Source organism: Culex pipiens, chromosome 2, assembly GCF_016801865.2.
Source record: "Culex pipiens pallens isolate TS chromosome 2, TS_CPP_V2, whole genome shotgun sequence".
In the NCBI taxonomy this organism is placed as follows: Eukaryota; Metazoa; Arthropoda; class Insecta; order Diptera; family Culicidae; genus Culex; species Culex pipiens.
Window position 1 is genome coordinate 209,327,574 of NC_068938.1, and position 17,212 is coordinate 209,344,785.

Here is a 17,212-nt window from a genome sequence, read left to right on the forward strand (position 1 = left end):
TTAGGCTATAAACTTACCAGCAGCAGCACCGCCTCAAGTAAGCACGCAAATTTATGCCATTTACTGGCCAAAAAGATGAAATTTAATGCACTTTTGATCATAATTTCTATTTTGCGAGACCATTTCTCATCATTTTGGTGGCACACACATCCACACGCAAGATGAGAGGTTAACTGCTTAACGAAAGTCGCCATCAATATGTTTTCACTTGCGCTAACGATTTCAAAGCGCTTAAGATATAAAATTGCTTCCAACTACCGCCAACATATTCTTTTGCACATTAGTTAATCACTCACTTGAAAAATAACCCCGAAACATGTCAATAATTAGCAAGCGCCATCGAAAAAACAAACGCGCTAAGTCTTTTGACGTTTGAATTTTGATGACCCATTCCAATCGAAGGCTGAAGAAAACCGAGCGAGAAGTGAAGGCAAAAAAACAAAGGGTGGCCACCAACACCACCACGGCGCCTGTTGGAGTGAGCCAGTGATGCCAGGAAACTTTCTCTATAAATGCTACTTTGCGTGAGTGTTCGCTTAAATTTCATCAATTTGGCAGCACTAAGCAGACCCAAGTGAGCGCTGGAAGAAAAAAAAGAACCAAGCTGAAAATAGGAAAATGGGCGTGGCCCAATGCACTCGACTGATTAGAATGCATTTGGGAAATATTTTTTTTAAATGCTTGTAAAAGGAATAGCATAACTTTTAATAAAAGTGAAAATAAACAGAAATGTTCACAAAAAGTTGCTCTACTCGTTGGTGTACTTGGTTTTAGTGAATTTCAAGGAGCACTCCAGATTATCCAGCATCATTCAAACACGACCGCTTATTAGGCTTAAGATGGGTATATTTCCCCTACATATTTTTTTCATCTTTAATTTCCAAATATTCCTATTGCATTAAATCAGGTTTTCATTTTCCGGGAGAGGAACATTTTTCCAAAAATTTCACTGAATGGGCATTTTCCGAGGGATGGGATCAATGCATAAGAAGTTTAAAAATGTGTACTTGTAATAGATATGTATTTTTTCATTGGATTTGTGCAACTTTTTTATAAAAAAACAGATTTTTTTATAATGCGCTAGGTTTAGATAACATTAGAAAAGAGATGAAAAGTAGTAGTTTGAACAATAGGGTGCCCAGAATATGGGACTTTTTCTCAAAACCTCGCTCCACAAGCTGATTATTGTTCATTGAGCTATTTTAGGACTCTGGGTTAAATATGAGCAAAATCGGTCAACATTTACCCATTGATACTCGAAGGTAAAGTTTGTATGGGAAAAATTGAAAAAATGTATGAAAAACTCAACTTTCTTACGGTTTGGTCTGCATGGTGCGCTACTTCCTTCTAAATAATCCCAAAAGTGAGATTCTTATTGATAATTTAACGCTCTACAACTTTGTAGAACAGATCAAAGCTGTAAAACTTGATCCTGAAAAGTTATTAGCGATTTAAAAAAGTCATTTTTGTATGAAAAATATTTTTTTCAACAACTTAAGGCTCGGGTATCAATGGGTTAATCTCAACCAATTTCGCGCAAAATTTGCACAGATGCTAAAAATAACCCAAAAAAAACCGGTTTCCGTTTGTGGAGCAAGGGGTCATTTTTTCTGGGCACCCTAATGAACAAAGATTATATTTTCATAACAAGAGTAAATAAATTATAAAATACATATAATATTCTCAAACCTAATAGACTTCAATACACATGGTTTCCTAAAATCTATTTGATAATGTTCAAAAAGTGTTTTTGGCTATTTCAAAGTTATGAATAGTTCGAATAAAGGTAAGCAAGCAATTTCTCTGAAAATTGTGTTTTTTTAATGATAATGGAGCACCCGCAGTCGAACAGTTTTTGACAGTTCGCTACATAAGAAATACATTGTAGAAAAAAGCAAAAACTGCTCGAATGGAAATGCTCCATTGGTCGGAATGATCAGTGTGCCGAATATGGGTCCAATTCCAATTTAACTGCTCTTGTGTGAAATTCAATTTAGTATTCAGCAAAGCCTCACAGAAATTCTCAATATTCTAAAAAAATACAAGATTTAAAAACACCCAAAAAACATACAAAATGTCTCGTGATCGAACACAATATCAAAATAGAGAAATTTATTCAACAAATCATTTAAAATATTTTGCAGAACTTCTCATGTATGAAACCATTGAGAAATTAATAAAAAATTAATCTATCTTCCAGAAAAAATAAAATCAGCTTTTTTAAATGTTAAATGTTAAATTATTTTAAGGGAAAATTTATGTACTTTTCGTTCATTTAGAACAAAATTATTCATTTTAAAATTTCGTGTTTTTTTCTAACTTTGCAAGGTTATTTTTTAGAGTGTAACAATGTTCTACGAAGTTGTAGAGCAGAAAATTAATTTTGATACATAAACATAAGGGGATTGCTTAAAAACATCACAAGTTATCGCGATTTCAAGAAAAAAAACACTTTTTTTACGCACAAAACCCTATTGTTTATGGCAGAGTTTTTAAAACTTTTTTTTGTGTTTTTTATGAAAAATATGTGTTTTTGGAAAAAACACCTCTTTTTTCGCATGTTCAAAAATAAAAGGGGTCGTACCGCCCCTCCGTCACGAGATATCAAAAAACGGATCTCGGATTCGTGATCAGGGACGAAAGTTGCCCCCCATGACAAAGTTTCACGCAAATTGAAGAGGGGTCATGGCAACTTTCCCTGATTTCGTGTGAGTTGGTAGAAAATTACCCTTCTAACAAATCTAAAATTATATTTTGATCAGTTGATTTGAGTTTTTGCAAACAGTAAAAATCCTTCAATTTAAAAAATGTTAAAAAACAATTTTCGTCTTCTTCTTTATTTCAACTACCTGCCATTACTAGTCCTCCCAGAATTTAAGAAGGGTTTGCATTAAATTTTTCTTGTTTTAAATGTTGTAGCACTGAAAGATAATATTTCAGATTGTTTTTATTTTAGTCATTCTCTCGAACATTGCAGTGCATTATATTGAATCTTACTTCCAAGTTAAAGACATCAAAAAAATATTTTACATTTTTTAGGTAAATATGCAAATAAAAACAAAACTAGACTATTATTATTTTTCTCTTATTTTATGTTTGCATGTTTTTCCATCCATTGACCGAGCCACGTAGCCTAGTGGTAACGCTCCCGCCTAGTAAGCGGTAGATCGGGGTTCAAATCCCGGCTCGGACCAACACAACTGGTGATCGTTTCTCTTCTGGATTCGATTGCTTAGTAAAGGGAAGGTAGTGTATCGTCACAAACTGGACCTTATCACGACACCTTAGGGAGGCGACCTATGGAATGTTAACATTAACCTTAACATGTTAACATTAAGTTGAGATTGAAACTGCCACTGAATCCGCTTTGTAAATGCCGGCCCCGATACTCTTCAAGGGTGTTCCCCTCAGGAACTGGGAAAGATTTACTTTTTACTTTATGTTTTTCCATCATTTTGAATATTTTGACATGATCATGAAAAAATAATGAAAAAAGCACAGATATTTTGTTTTAGACACAGCCAATTTTAAAAATTACATTTTCAAATCATTGGTTATAATCAGACCCGAGATCAGACCCAAAACATTCAATTAATTAAGAGCACAATGTAATATAAGCGTCAGATTGATTGTCACTGTTTAGTTTGACTAAAACGTGTCAAACCACCGGGGGTGTAGTGTAGTTGCTTGCAAAAATATATAAAAATACGATATTCACGCATAACAAATTTCGCTACTACCAACATTGAACTTCCGGTTCCTCAATTCATACCCAAAACCTTTGACTTTGACTATAAACCAACACTACAATCTCCACTTTGGAATCAATAGACTACAATCCACAGCGTCAAATAGTCACGGTCACGGTCAGGCCACAGCAAAATCTGTCTCTTTAAACTCCACGTGCCAGCACACAACCAGCGGCGGGTCGCCAAGTCAACGGCCCTGCCCAAGATCATGGTCCTCCCAGGCAATTCTCTCCACCCGATTCGCCATGGACCACCTGCCAAACCCAGCCAGAAGGTCAGCCGAACTACGCGCCGTACGGTTTCGGTTAGATAATGGGCGTTCTTGGAAGACAAGACACAAAGTTTTCTCGGCGTCCAAAAACTGATCGCCGATCAAGCGGAACGCTCAAGAGACCAACGGCGCGACGCGATCGGGCGGAAAATTGTAAACATAACAGCACCGCTGAGTTGTCTCCAACTATAAAACTATCCCCCCGGGGTCCGATCTTGGTTAGTTTGGTTGGAAAATTGGGTCACGTAACAACAAGATCGTAATCATGCTGAACTGGAAGCTTGCGTTGGCGCTTGGTTGTGCCCTGGCCAGTGCCGCGAACGCCGGAACCGATCCGGAGCGGGCCCGGGCCAGTTCGTACATCTTCCGGAGTTTTGACGCGACGCCGAGTCACGTGGTGTATCTGAGTCCGGCACGATCGCGGTTGGTGTACGGTGGAAAGCACGAACCTATTAGGGTGAAAGCCAACGTGGAGAGTGAGAGCAGTGAAGAAGAAGGAAGTGATGAACACGATGCGCCAAAGGTGTTAGAAGTGAAGCACTCGGAAGAGTCTGGGGAATCTTATGAGGATCAACGTCACTCGAAGAAGGGTGAACACGATCGGAAGGGGTATAACCGGAAGCACGCGCTGAAGAAGGGAAGCAAAGGAAGTTACGGCAAGGAGGATCAGTCTCACACGTATGCTAACGAAGGAGATCGCAAGAAATCGTATCACGATGAAGACTCGTACCACAAGGACCATCACGACGAAGGTCATCAGATCCGAGGGGGAAAACATGGTGAGAAAAAATCTCACAAAAAAGGTTCCAAGACCACCGGGTATCACAACGTTTACCACAAGGACGAGTTCAAAAAGGAGCACATCTTCTACGACACGGCGGACCACACGGGAAACTTCAAGAAGTACGGATCTTCGCACAAGGAACACGCGGAAGATGCTGGACAGTACTCCAAGGGAGGTCATAAGGAGGAGGGACATTCTGAGAAGAAACACGCCAAGAAGGGACATTCGGAAGAAGGGAAGTACGACAGCGATCACCACGAGTACAAGAAGCAACGAGGGGACAGCAAGCAGTATCGGGATCGGGAAGAGTTCTCCTTGAAGGATGGCAAATCTGGCAGCAATGTGCACGGCTACAAAATTTATCATCAGTGATACGTTCATTTCATACAGGGGTATTCATTTGAACTTGATTAACAAGAAAGATAGTTGAAATACAGCACTTTACAAACCCATCAAAATGATGACAAATTCTTCTCATCAACTTGTTCAACACTCATTTAATTTATACATTTCACAAATAAAACCAACTCTTTAAACTCATTACCAACAACTTCCTGTTTCACAATTACTTCTTCTTCGAAATTTCGCCCCGCCACAGCAAACACATTCCCACCATGTGACTTCCCGACCTATCAACAAACAATAATAAAGTGCATATAAATCGAAACCGGAAATTGGAAAATTTAAACAACATTTGCCGGGAGGTTAAAATCAGGTCAATGTTCAGTTCGGTTCAACTACCCACATGGAAATTTAAACAAATCGAAAGGAAGCTTGCGGTCGCTGATTGAACCGCAAATAAGTCTCCAACTGGTTTTGCATTTAAAGTTGAGTGATTTTTATTAGCATTTTATTTTGATTGATCAAAATTTTTCACATTTTTTAAACAAAAAAAATTATATTAAAAAATATTAATTTATTAAGGTAAGCTCACAGTTGAATAATTCTCTGCGGAATCTCGACCTGAAAACGTTAACTTTTACCATCTTATACTGCATGAATTAATGAATGCTTTCCGGTTCATTCATATTTTGCTGCTCTCGTGTTAGCACGCGTTTTTGTTTTCCGAACGTCCGGAGAAAAGTCTTCAGAGGAATAACACGTACAGTAGGTAGTTAGCAAATGTTTCGATTTCAATTTAATAGCTCTCAGCTTATAGAAATTTTGAATTTTCATTGTACTGATTATATCTTCATTCCAAAATTTCCAAAGCTTATTCAATAAACAATGGTGTTAAACACGACAAAATGATTAGTGTCTGCTAAAACCTTTAAAAAAAATTTGATTAATTAATATTTCGGACTTATTTTGCTAACAAAACTTTACGCATTTTTTATGTATTTTTGAAAATATATGATCAAGAAGGTTTCATGATTTTTTTGTGAAAACTTTATTACCGTCGTCTGTGGCGATCGGGACTACAGTCTGAATAGGGACAGCACTTTTTAAGCAGTTAAATGCTTCAAATTTGGAAATGGTTGTACACATTTTGTTGCTCTGAATCTGGTCTACCTGAAACCACTCAAAAATATTAAAATATTAGGATCCAACATTGCTAAAACAGCTGTCCCAATTCGCCCCATGTGTCCCGTTTCGCCCCAGATGGCGGTATTTTTTTTATAAAAAAGCCCAGTGCAAGTTATTTTTAAGTTTATGTCCTTCGACTCTGACTACAACTTTGTAGAACATTGCTACACTTTAAAAAATAACCCTGCAAAGTTATAAAAAACACGAAAATTTAAAATGAAAAATTTTGTTCTAGATGAAAAAAAATGACCTTCTGGCTCAATGTAGATTCGAAAAGTACATTAAATTTCTCTTAAAATGACATGTTCCAAAAAATTTTACAGTCGAGTTACGGAAAATGGCAGAGTTTTAAAAACTTTTTTAGTGTTTTTTTCGATGAAAAATACGTTCTTTCGGAATTCTGAGTACACCTTCAAATCTGGCGTCTAATTTTACATAAAAGTCCCTTTGACGCCAAATTTCTATCTCATCACCATTTCAGGCTGCAAATTATTGAAAAACAGCACTTTTTCGCATGCTCAAAAATGAAAGGGGTCGTACCGCCCCTCCGTCAAGAGATATCAAAAAACGGACCTCGGATTCGTTTTCAGGGACAAAAGTTACCCCTTAAGACAAAGTTTCACGCAAATCGAAGAGGGGTCGGGGCAACTTTTCCCGATTTCGTGTGAGTTGGTAGAGAATTCGCATTCGCATTCGCATTCGCATTCGCATGGAGATGGTGATCTTAGCGGGTTGCAGACTGGATTTCGTCATGTATGTGTGATAATTGTCCAGCCCAGGTTGCTTAGGAATTGATTAGAGGGAATTAAAACCAATTCTACCAGTACAGGACATGTAGCACCATGAAAGCCATCCATTGCTGGCCGCTCCCATCTCCACCATACACCGGGAGAGGAATAAGGATTAGGAGCACGGGAAGTGTTGATGCTGAACTTACTTAGAAAAAGGTAGCGAAACCGCAGGCTCTTTTTCCCAACCTTATTGTGGAACTCGATCAAACTGACCGTGTGATCAAATTTAATCGAATTTAAACAACAAGGATGCGTAAGTGTCGCGTGGAGTTGGTAGTTGTGATGGGTAAAGGTCTGGGATTCGCCCTAAGCAAGCGATACGACCATTGGCATAAATGAAGTTAACTGTTAGATTTTTATTCTCAAGGCAAGCAATCGGATGCTGCTGTTGAGACAATTCCCGGTTAGATTAAGTGGGGTTTTATTATTTTAACAGGGTTGAAAATTTATTCTCAAAGCAAGCAGTCGGATGCTGCTGCCGAGGGCGTGTTATTATTATTTCAGTGTATTTTATATTTTTATCCCGGCGCGAATATTTGTTTGAGATCTAATCTTAGACAGCCGGCTGTGGAAAGATATGATCCATGCGCCTAAAAAATCATCATTTAATCCAAAACGATTCATTTTTTTAGTTAACGCAAAGATGAAGTTATAAATACAAAATAATCTAGAAAATAAATAAGTCGAGAATTCGCAAGTGTTAAATTCAATAACTGTGACGCGTGCCGTGTTAAGTACTTTAACATTAATTATTGATTAATTCTACTAACTCTTATTTTGAATGGCGGAAAATGCAATTGCAGCGAGTGAAAGAACAAGCATTCCGGTTCAACGACCAATCAGATTCGAACGAGATACGCGTAGTTTTGTGAATCAATTGTAGATTTTTTTCCCTGAATGTCTGAAAATTTGAACTATTGTAACAACAACACAATCACACCATTCTTCATACATTAATGAATCATTTTGAAAACTATTTAATTATTTTTTTTGCTCAAGTGTTCCATTTGTCATGCATTTTGGCTAATAAAAAGCGCCTCAATTTTCGCACAAAATTGAATAAATATTGATAGAAAATTTGCGTTGAATAATTTTAGCATTGAAATTTAATTATATCATCTGCTTTTGATTAAAACATGATCATTTATTTTACAAGTGCACATTAAAGTAAAATGTTGTATGCAAGTTTTAAACCAACCTTGCCACAACGAAAAAACCATGATCCATTCAAGTGACAGTAAAGATTCAACCAACCACACTCTCTCATTCTCATTTTCGCACTCACACTACACGACTACCTACACATAAAAACCAACACCAATACACCATCACAAATTCAGAACGAGCTCACCGAGTTTCTCATGCGCCGTCCAAATCCATAGCCGTCGAGATGCTAGCAGGTTTCGTCGTTGGGGGGACGAGCTCCCACTCCCCAAGCTAGCAACGCAGCACGGCACCGTCGGGGAAGCCACGTCATCGCATCGCAGCATGAAACAGCTTCTAAAACCTCGTGGTCAACACCCGGCACACACACCTTCAGAATGCAAAGTGTGAGTTGGTAGAGAATTACCCAATTAGGAAAACTCATTTTAATTTATTTGAATTCTTTGTTTTTTCATATTTTCAAAGTCTCAGAGTGAAAAGTGAAGAAAACTTACTCAGCTTTTCAAAAATAATGGTTCACTTATCAAAAATTAGGAAGGTTCTATTCATTTAAAAATTTGAATTAGCTTTAAAAAATGCATTAAACATATCCAAAAAATTTGGAATATCCAACTTTTAGTGAAAAAAGTGAAATAAAAAAATTGGTATTTTGATTAGAGTGTAATTATTTTTTCTGAATAGCCCTAATGAAAACAACTTTGCCAAAGACTCCAAAGATATACAGATTTTCATATATTTACGTACCCATTTACAGTATGTAAAAAAAGTATTTACACCCCTTGAGCACTATGCACATTTTGTGATGAAACATGTAAACAATTTAAAGTTTGACAGAAACCTAGTACTACGTTTTATTGAGAAACTCATACCAAACATTTTGCTATAAAAAGCTCATGAAAAGATGATTTCCATAAAAAGTTATATAACAAATACTATTACAGAAATCAAAAAAGGTGCAAAAAAAAGTATGTACACCTTTCGAAAAATTAACATAAATAATGTTATTTGCTGACAAATCACCATAAATCCAGTCTCCCAACTCCAAATTGGCTTCCTTAACTGATTTAAAGAATAATTTGGATTGAATATAAAGTTTACTAAATACTTACTATAAAAGTTTATTTAACTCTAGAAATCTATATATATAAAAAATTTCGATGGTTTTGTTCGAACGCGAATCAGTTCAATACGGAGCGTCGGATCGAGTTGCTCTCTGTTGCGTTCCCGCATAATCAAAAACCATCGGGGGAATAGTCCAAACTATATTACTACTAAAAGAGATGTAGTTACCACATACTTAACCATTATCATATAGTTACGGCACTATACAAAACCATAACGAAACTGATCGTCAAATGATGACGTTTTTATTGAAGTAAATCTAATGATTCTAACTATTTTTGAACTATTTGGGGTACAATAACCTTACACTAAACAGTTCGGATTGTTTAGACAACGTGACGTGCGAAAAAATGTACAAGTCCAAATAGTTCAAACAATTTATCAACTTTATTGAGAACAATATAGCAAAATTCCACAGATTTTAGATTTTTATAGTCAGAACCTGTAAGAACTAAAAACCTACTATAAATGCTATAGTAGAACACAATTGATGGCGGCCACATTTTTTTCGATAAGTTTGTATAATCCAAATAATTTGTCAACTTACATGAAGTAAAATTACTATACACCATACTATTTTGAATTAAAAATTTCTATAAGTCCAAATAGTTCAAACAATATTTCAACAGTATGGAGTACAATTACAGTTTGTTATATAATCCAACTATATGTTAAACGATTGGTACAAAAATTTCAACTTTTATCAAGTAAATTGATCACAGTCGATTCCTCTGGATGATAGAGAACCTTCAACACCCCCACTTCTCCTCAGATTATCAGAAAACTCCCCAAAAGAAGAAAAATGTTACGAGGGCTCATGAAATTGACTTTCACTATTCCAGAAAAAGTAGGCATGCTGTTCTTACCATACACCAAAAATATGTGTACTACATGGTGGACTATTACTGTTCACTATAAAATGAGTCAATTGTTTGGACTACTTGGACTTTTCGAAAAATACTTGCCCCCGAGCTTGCTCCCTTCTAACACAACATGTCACCAAAACCACTGAAAAACCACCAACAGATATAGATCAATCGGATAAGGCGGCAGCAGTTCGGCAGCAACGTAAATAACATCACATATAATGGCGGTAAACATTCACCAACTATCGATAGAACTTAAAAATCAAATTTGATTATATCCGAAGTAGTTATCACAACAATTGTAGGGTTCATTTTTGCGGTCTTTTTTAAAGTGTCGGCAAAGTAGTGTCGGTAAAGTAGTTTTTCAGAAACTATATAGGGAATAGTCAATTTTTTGGGCAATGACTATTTGACGTAAAATCCAAGTTTATAAAAATATTTACATATGTATGAAAACCTCATATAGTTTTCTGCCTAACAACTAATTTCTCATATAGTAAAATCGACCAAAACTATTTTGGGAATGGAATTAATGGTTTGATATATCGTACATATATAGTTGGGTTACAATTTAATGAATAGTAGAGACCATTTGATAAATAGTTGAGTAACTATTTGTCATAAAGTAGTTATATAGTTCATGACTATGCGGGTTGGGTTCGTATAAGCCCAAGGAAGGTTTATACGCTAACTAATTGACACTTTGGCCACTCTTGAACCGATTCTGGAGCATTGGCAAATTGTATGGGAAAAGTTACGCAAAATCAAATTTTGATCACAGGAGGCTGAGTAAGCAAAACAAGCAAAATACGTCAACAAACGAAAAAAAAAAGCCAAAACGAAGTTTGTCGGGTAAGGCTTGTTCTATATAAAACTTATCTAAACTTAATTTGCAAACTTTTAATTTAACTAAATGTCAATATATTACCATAGAATTGCTCAATTAACATTCTGGAGTGGGTATAACACCGTTTTGGGGGTCTTTGTATCGCTAGAATAGATTTTTCGTTGGAATTTCGTACCAACCCGGAATTACGTCGTCGGAAAATCCGCCGGCTTCCGAGCCGGTCCACAATTCACAAGTCAACCTATGTGGCATCGGAAAGGGCATAAAATTTCAGATCTTTTGATACCCATACATCTGGGTTTTCTATAAAACCCACGTTTTTGAATACCTAGGCAAAAACGTTGTTATGGTTTCGTTTGAGCAACCTGCCAAAAATGTATGGAATTTCGTAATTTTTGTTCTCGTGGATCAAACTTACTTTTTGCCCAGGTATTTAAAAACGTAGGTTTTATAGAACATTAGATGTATGGGTATCAAAAGTTCTGAAATTTTATGCCCTTTCCGATGCCACATAGGTTGACTTGTGAATCGTGGACCGGTTCGGATGCCGGCGGATTTTCCGACGACGTAATTCCGGGTTGGTACGAAATTCCAACGAAAAATCTATTCTAGCGATACAAAGACCCGCAAACGGTGTTATACCCACTCCAAAATGTGTATTTAGCAATTCTGTTTGCAGAAGAAAAGTGGCCCACCCCTTGGGCTCAGCCGGCCTACTAAACGCAAACGTCATTGACGCCGTTGCGCGCTTTTTGCCGTTGCGGCAGGAGAAAAGGAGGAAGAAGAATAAAAGTTAGTCAGGAAGGAGGCTTTTTAGAGAAAGACATCTTTTTTTATTTCTCGTGCGCGAAGTCGCTAATCCGCCGGAAAGTCTTCCTTCAATCCCGCGCCACTGTTTCCGACGACGGAACTTGGCCAATTTTCGATACAGTCCACTAACAAATTCTATGGTAATATATTGACATTTAGTTAAATTGAAAGTTTGCAAAATTAAGTTTAGATAAGTTTTATATAGAATTTCCAGAGTTGTATAAACCTCTATACTAAGTAATTAGTAAACTTTATATTCAATCCAAATTATTTTTTTTAATCAGTCAAGGATGCCTAATTGGAGTTGGGAGACTGGATTTATGGTTATTTAATTGTCAACAAATAACGTTATTTATGTTAATTTTTCGAAAGGTGTACATACTTTTTTTGCACCTTTTTTTATTTCTGTAATAGTATTTGTTATATAACTTTTTATAGAAATCATCTTTTCATGAGCTTTTTGTAGCAAAATGTTTGGCATAAGTTTCTGAACAAAACGTAGTACTAGGTTTCTGTCAAACTTTAAATTGTTTATTGCTTATTGCGAGATAAAATCACGTTTCTCCTTCGCTATGAGTGACAGGAGATTATTGCCGCCAAACTACCGCGGTGTAAAAATTAGCAAGTTGAACTGAAATTCTACGTTGATTTGGCCGTCAACTTGATTTGTTTTGAATATTTTCCAAAAAGTCAGCTGAAAACTCAAGGCAACCTTTGACAACAGCCAAAAATTTGTTCTGCGGTTTTAATGCGGCTGTCATGCGACCATTGTCTTGCGGCCGTATCACCGCGCGCGAACTCTAATAAGGCTTTCTAGGCCCAGTGAAAAAAATATAATTTAACCCAAAACTGGCGAACTTCTCGTCACAGTGTCCTGATGCAAACAAAGACCGAGCTCGAGCTGTCACAGCCCTGCGAAGTATGTTGGCTGACATATCGGGCGGTCAGTCAAAAAAACCCGGCTAGAAGTCGCCTGACAGAAAACTTTTGCTAGAAAGAGATAGGAAACCTGATGCAAACAAACGTCCAGCTGTAATGTAAACATACTTTGAATGTGTTGGTAAATTTCTGACTAGCCTTATTATTGACGCCCGCAGTAATACATGTTTCATCACAAAATGTGCATAGTGCTCAAGGGGTGTAAATACTTTTTTTACATACTGTAGGTATGGACATAGTTTCATCCAAATCAAAAATGTAGAAGCAAAGTAGAAAAATCGTGAAATAATTTGTAAAAATGTAAAGAACTACTCGTATACACACCAGTACAGTAGTTTTTCAATAATAAATTTTCAAAACATCCAAGAATTGATAATTTAAATATTATGCAGGATAATGTATTTTGAATAGTTTTCAAAGTTTTCAAATGTTGACAGATATTTTTATTTTTTTTAAGTTACTATATACATCACATATGTGAAAATAAAAATAACTCAAGAATACATAGTTGTAAACTTTTGAAATATTCTCAAATTTTGTGTCTCCTAAAATATCATTTAAAATAACTGTCATGCGAGGAAATTCATTTAAACTTTGGCATTGTTCGAAAAAAAACGGATCAAGAGTTTATTTTATTCTTTTCATATAATACGATTATAGATTTAAAAAAAGTTTTATGCACCAAACACTTAAAACCTGAGAAAATCAATAAATGTATCTGAGGGGGGGGAGAGAGCTAATAGATTGTGTGAATAAACAATATCAATTCCAAAATACATTTTCAAATCCATCAATGAGTCATCAGTTTCCTATGTACATCGCACCGTTCTAAAAAAAATACGTTCGAATTTATTCTTACCGGAATACTAATGATTCTCGAAAGTTTACTCATTTATGCTCACCACTGCATTAACCCGTGGGAACCCGTGTCAGCATGCTCGCGCCGACCGGAAGCATTAAGATTGAAGAAATATTCCGGCCCACAACAAAAAAAAGTTTCGAGGTATCAACAAACAACGCACAACAGCATCAAAAATCGCTCCCACACCGGTTCCGGCGTAGGACACAACCCGCCCGAAAAAAAGGAGTCATTCTCGCGTAAACACCGACCAGTCAACCCAGACCTGCCCAGAGTTGGTGTGGGGGAGCACAACAAGCATAATTAATTTATGTTGGTAATTTCGCTGATGGGGATGAAATGTATACAATTTAATTCAACCCCTTTTTGTCACCGGTCTTTTTTTTTCTCTCGGTTTGCCACGGCCAGGGCCAATTCCAGCTCAACCGTACCGCGGTCGTTCGTCATATCCCCTGGGCCGCATGGAGCGAGTGTCCTGAAGACACTGGCTGGCTGACTGGCTGGGAGAAAAAGGACATCATTCTGCTACCGACTCTGTGATTCTGTGGGTACCCAAAAGATTCAACTTTTTTTCGTCGATGGTGAGGGTTGTGCTTTTGAGCCATGGTAAGTCGCACTCATTGTTTCTGTTTTTTGCACTGCATTCAATGAGTTGTTCCATTGAATTTGACCACGGGTATGAATCTTCAAGCATTTTCAATATGGCGACTTGTATCAGAAGAAATGAGGCATTTTCGCTAGTTCTCACGGTTCTGTGTTCTGCGTGCACGTCCGCAAATATCGACCACACACATACTAACACAAAGCGCCACCAAGAGGCAAAAGGTAGTTACGAATATTTTTGACACTTTTGTTAAAAAATATGCGGTTTTGCAAAAACAAATAACAAAACCAACTTTAAGTGTAGTTCGACTATCAAACTTGTAATTCGTTGCTGATTTGTTGGGAAATTTTTTAAAAATAAAAAGTTTTTTTTGCAGCACCCCTTTTGGGCGGACATTTCTGTTGTCACCTTTTGGTTCCTTGGATTAGCCATGGATAATTTCACAGTGTAATAAACAGGGCAGCTACCACCACGCGGCGCCACCGTTTTAATTGAGAAAATGATACAGGTTTTTCAGACGAGTTTCAATCCCGTGATTTGACAGAAAAACAAAACATTTTTTTTGCATAGAAATGCAACTGAATCCTAAAAATTATTTAGAAATGTATTTCCTTTAAAAAATACAACATATAGATTAGAAAAGAAACAACATCAAATAGTGCAAATTATAAAAAAAAAAACACGCACAAATAATTTCTTGACTTTTTTTTGATAAGGTCCTATAAACAAATGTAAACATTGAGTGTATCCCGCTTACTCCGATGGACTTTGACATAAGGTGTGAAAGGGATACACTCAATGTTTACATTTGTTTATAGGACCTTATCAAAAAAAAGTCAAGATTTTTAAACATAAAAAATATTGTAATGAAAAATTTACTATCATATTATTTTTCCAAATGGAAACCTTTAGCAACTCTACGTGGAATCCCTGTCCGTCGACGCCCCGCAGAAGAAGACAAATCTCTGCCCATTTGGGAAATGATACCGCCCATCACCTGAAGAGAGGCAGCAGCAAAGGCGAGGGATGATTTCGTGTGGGTGGTGAGTGGCGGTTGGTGAAAGCGCTTTTGGACATTTTCACACGTTGTTGTTGCCTTTTGGTTTATTCTTTTTTTGTGAGGATCAGGAGAAGGCTGCCAGCAATTATCTTTTGCTGTCCGGTCGGGCAACGGTTTTTTGTTTGTTCCTGACCAAGTTTCTTTTTTTTGCGTTGCTTGAAACGGGTTTCTGGGTAAAGGGATAATCAGACGAGCGTCAAGAAAGGACACCCACCGGGAAATTAAAATAGAAAACAAGATGCTTGTCGGTTTTTTGAAAGTGCGTTAACTCTCTTTTTTATAATATAAGACAATTAAATGGAAGAAGAGGGATCAAAGTGCTGAGCAACCTTTTAATTTACGGTGTGGAAAGAAAAGAAGCAATGATGAACGATTTATATTTTACAAAATTTCTGGATGAATTATGGTTGACAGTTTTTTTTAATAAATATAAAAAAAAATAAAAATAAAAAAGTCAACTACAGTCAGTCAAATATTTGTCTCTACGGACTTCTTTATGTAAAAGAACATAAAATTCGACTAGCGTACCAACTTTTATACATCAATCAAGGCGGAAGAATGTCCTCTTCAAGATCCTGTCATAGAATTTGTAAAAAAAAAAAATCTAAATAAAAACAAAATTGGCTTACAAAAAACATGGATTAGGCGCCTCTGGTTTTAGTTTTTAGTTTTTAGTTTTTAGTTTTTAGTTTTTAGTTTTTAGTTTTTAGTTTTTAGTTTTTAGTTTTTAGTTTTTAGTTTTTAGTTTTTAGTTTTTAGTTTTTAGTTTTTAGTTTTTAGTTTTTAGTTTTTAGTTTTTAGTTTTTAGTTTTTAGTTTTTAGGTTTTAGTTTTTAGTTTTTAGTTTTTAGTTTTTAGTTTTTAGTTTTTAGTTTTTAGTTTTTAGTTTTTAGTTTTTAGTTTTTAGTTTTTAGTTTTTAGTTTTTAGTTTTTAGTTTTTAGTTTTTAGTTTTTAGTTTTTAGTTTTTAGTTTTTAGTTTTTAGTTTTTAGTTTTTAGTTTTTAGTTTTTAGTTTTTAGTTTTTAGTTTTTAGTTTTTAGTTTTTAGTTTTTAGTTTTTAGTTTTTAGTTTTTAGTTTTTAGTTTTTAGTTTTTAGTTTTTAGTTTTTAGTTTTTAGTTTTTTAGTTTTTAGTTTTTAGTTTTTAGTTTTTAGTTTTTAGTTTTTAGTTTTTAGTTTTTAGTTTTTAGTTTTTAGTTTTTAGTTTTTTAGTTTTTAGTTTTTAGTTTTTAGTTTTTAGTTTTTAGTTTTTAGTTTTTAGTTTTTAGTTTTTAGTTTTTAGTTTTTTAGTTTTTAGTTTTTAGTTTTTAGTTTTTAGTTTTTAGTTTTTAGTTTTTAGTTTTTAGTTTTTAGTTTTTAGTTTTTAGTTTTTAGTTTTTAGTTTTTAGTTTTTAGTTTTTAGTTTTTAGTTTTTAGTTTTTAGTTTTTAGTTTTTAGTTTTTAGTTTTTAGTTTTTAGTTTTTAGTTTTTAGTTTTTTAGTTTTTAGTTTTTAGTTTTTAGTTTTTAGTTTTTAGTTTTTAGTTTTTAGTTTTTAGTTTTTAGTTTTTAGTTTTTAGTTTTAGTTTTTAGTTTTTAGTTTTTAGTTTTTAGTTTTTAGTTTTTAGTTTTTAGTTTTTAGTTTTTAGTTTTTAGTTTTTAGTTTTTAGTTTTTAGTTTTTAGTTTTTAGTTTTTAGTTTTTAGTTTTTAGTTTTTAGTTTTTAGTTTTTAGTTTTTAGTTTTTAGTTTTTAGTTTTAGTTTTTAGTTTTTAGTTTTTAGTTTTTAGTTTTTAGTTTTTAGTTTTTAGTTTTTAGTTTTTAGTTTTTAGTTTTTAGTTTTTAGT

At 35.1% G+C, this 17,212-nt stretch overlaps 2 protein-coding genes across 2 annotated transcripts in view; one reads left to right on the forward strand and one right to left on the reverse strand.

Moving 5' to 3' along the window:
- The window catches only part of LOC120421577 (cathepsin B-like), a 400,102-nt gene that overhangs the window by 314,679 nt on the left and 68,211 nt on the right, over positions 1-17,212 (reverse strand). The window lies entirely within an intron of this gene.
- LOC120421557 (glutamic acid-rich protein-like) lies at positions 3,893-5,181 on the forward strand. The gene has a single exon (XM_039584783.2). The coding sequence runs from the start codon at positions 4,286-4,288 to the stop codon at positions 5,174-5,176; it is 891 nt and encodes a 296-aa protein (XP_039440717.1). The 5' UTR covers positions 3,893-4,285; the 3' UTR covers positions 5,177-5,181.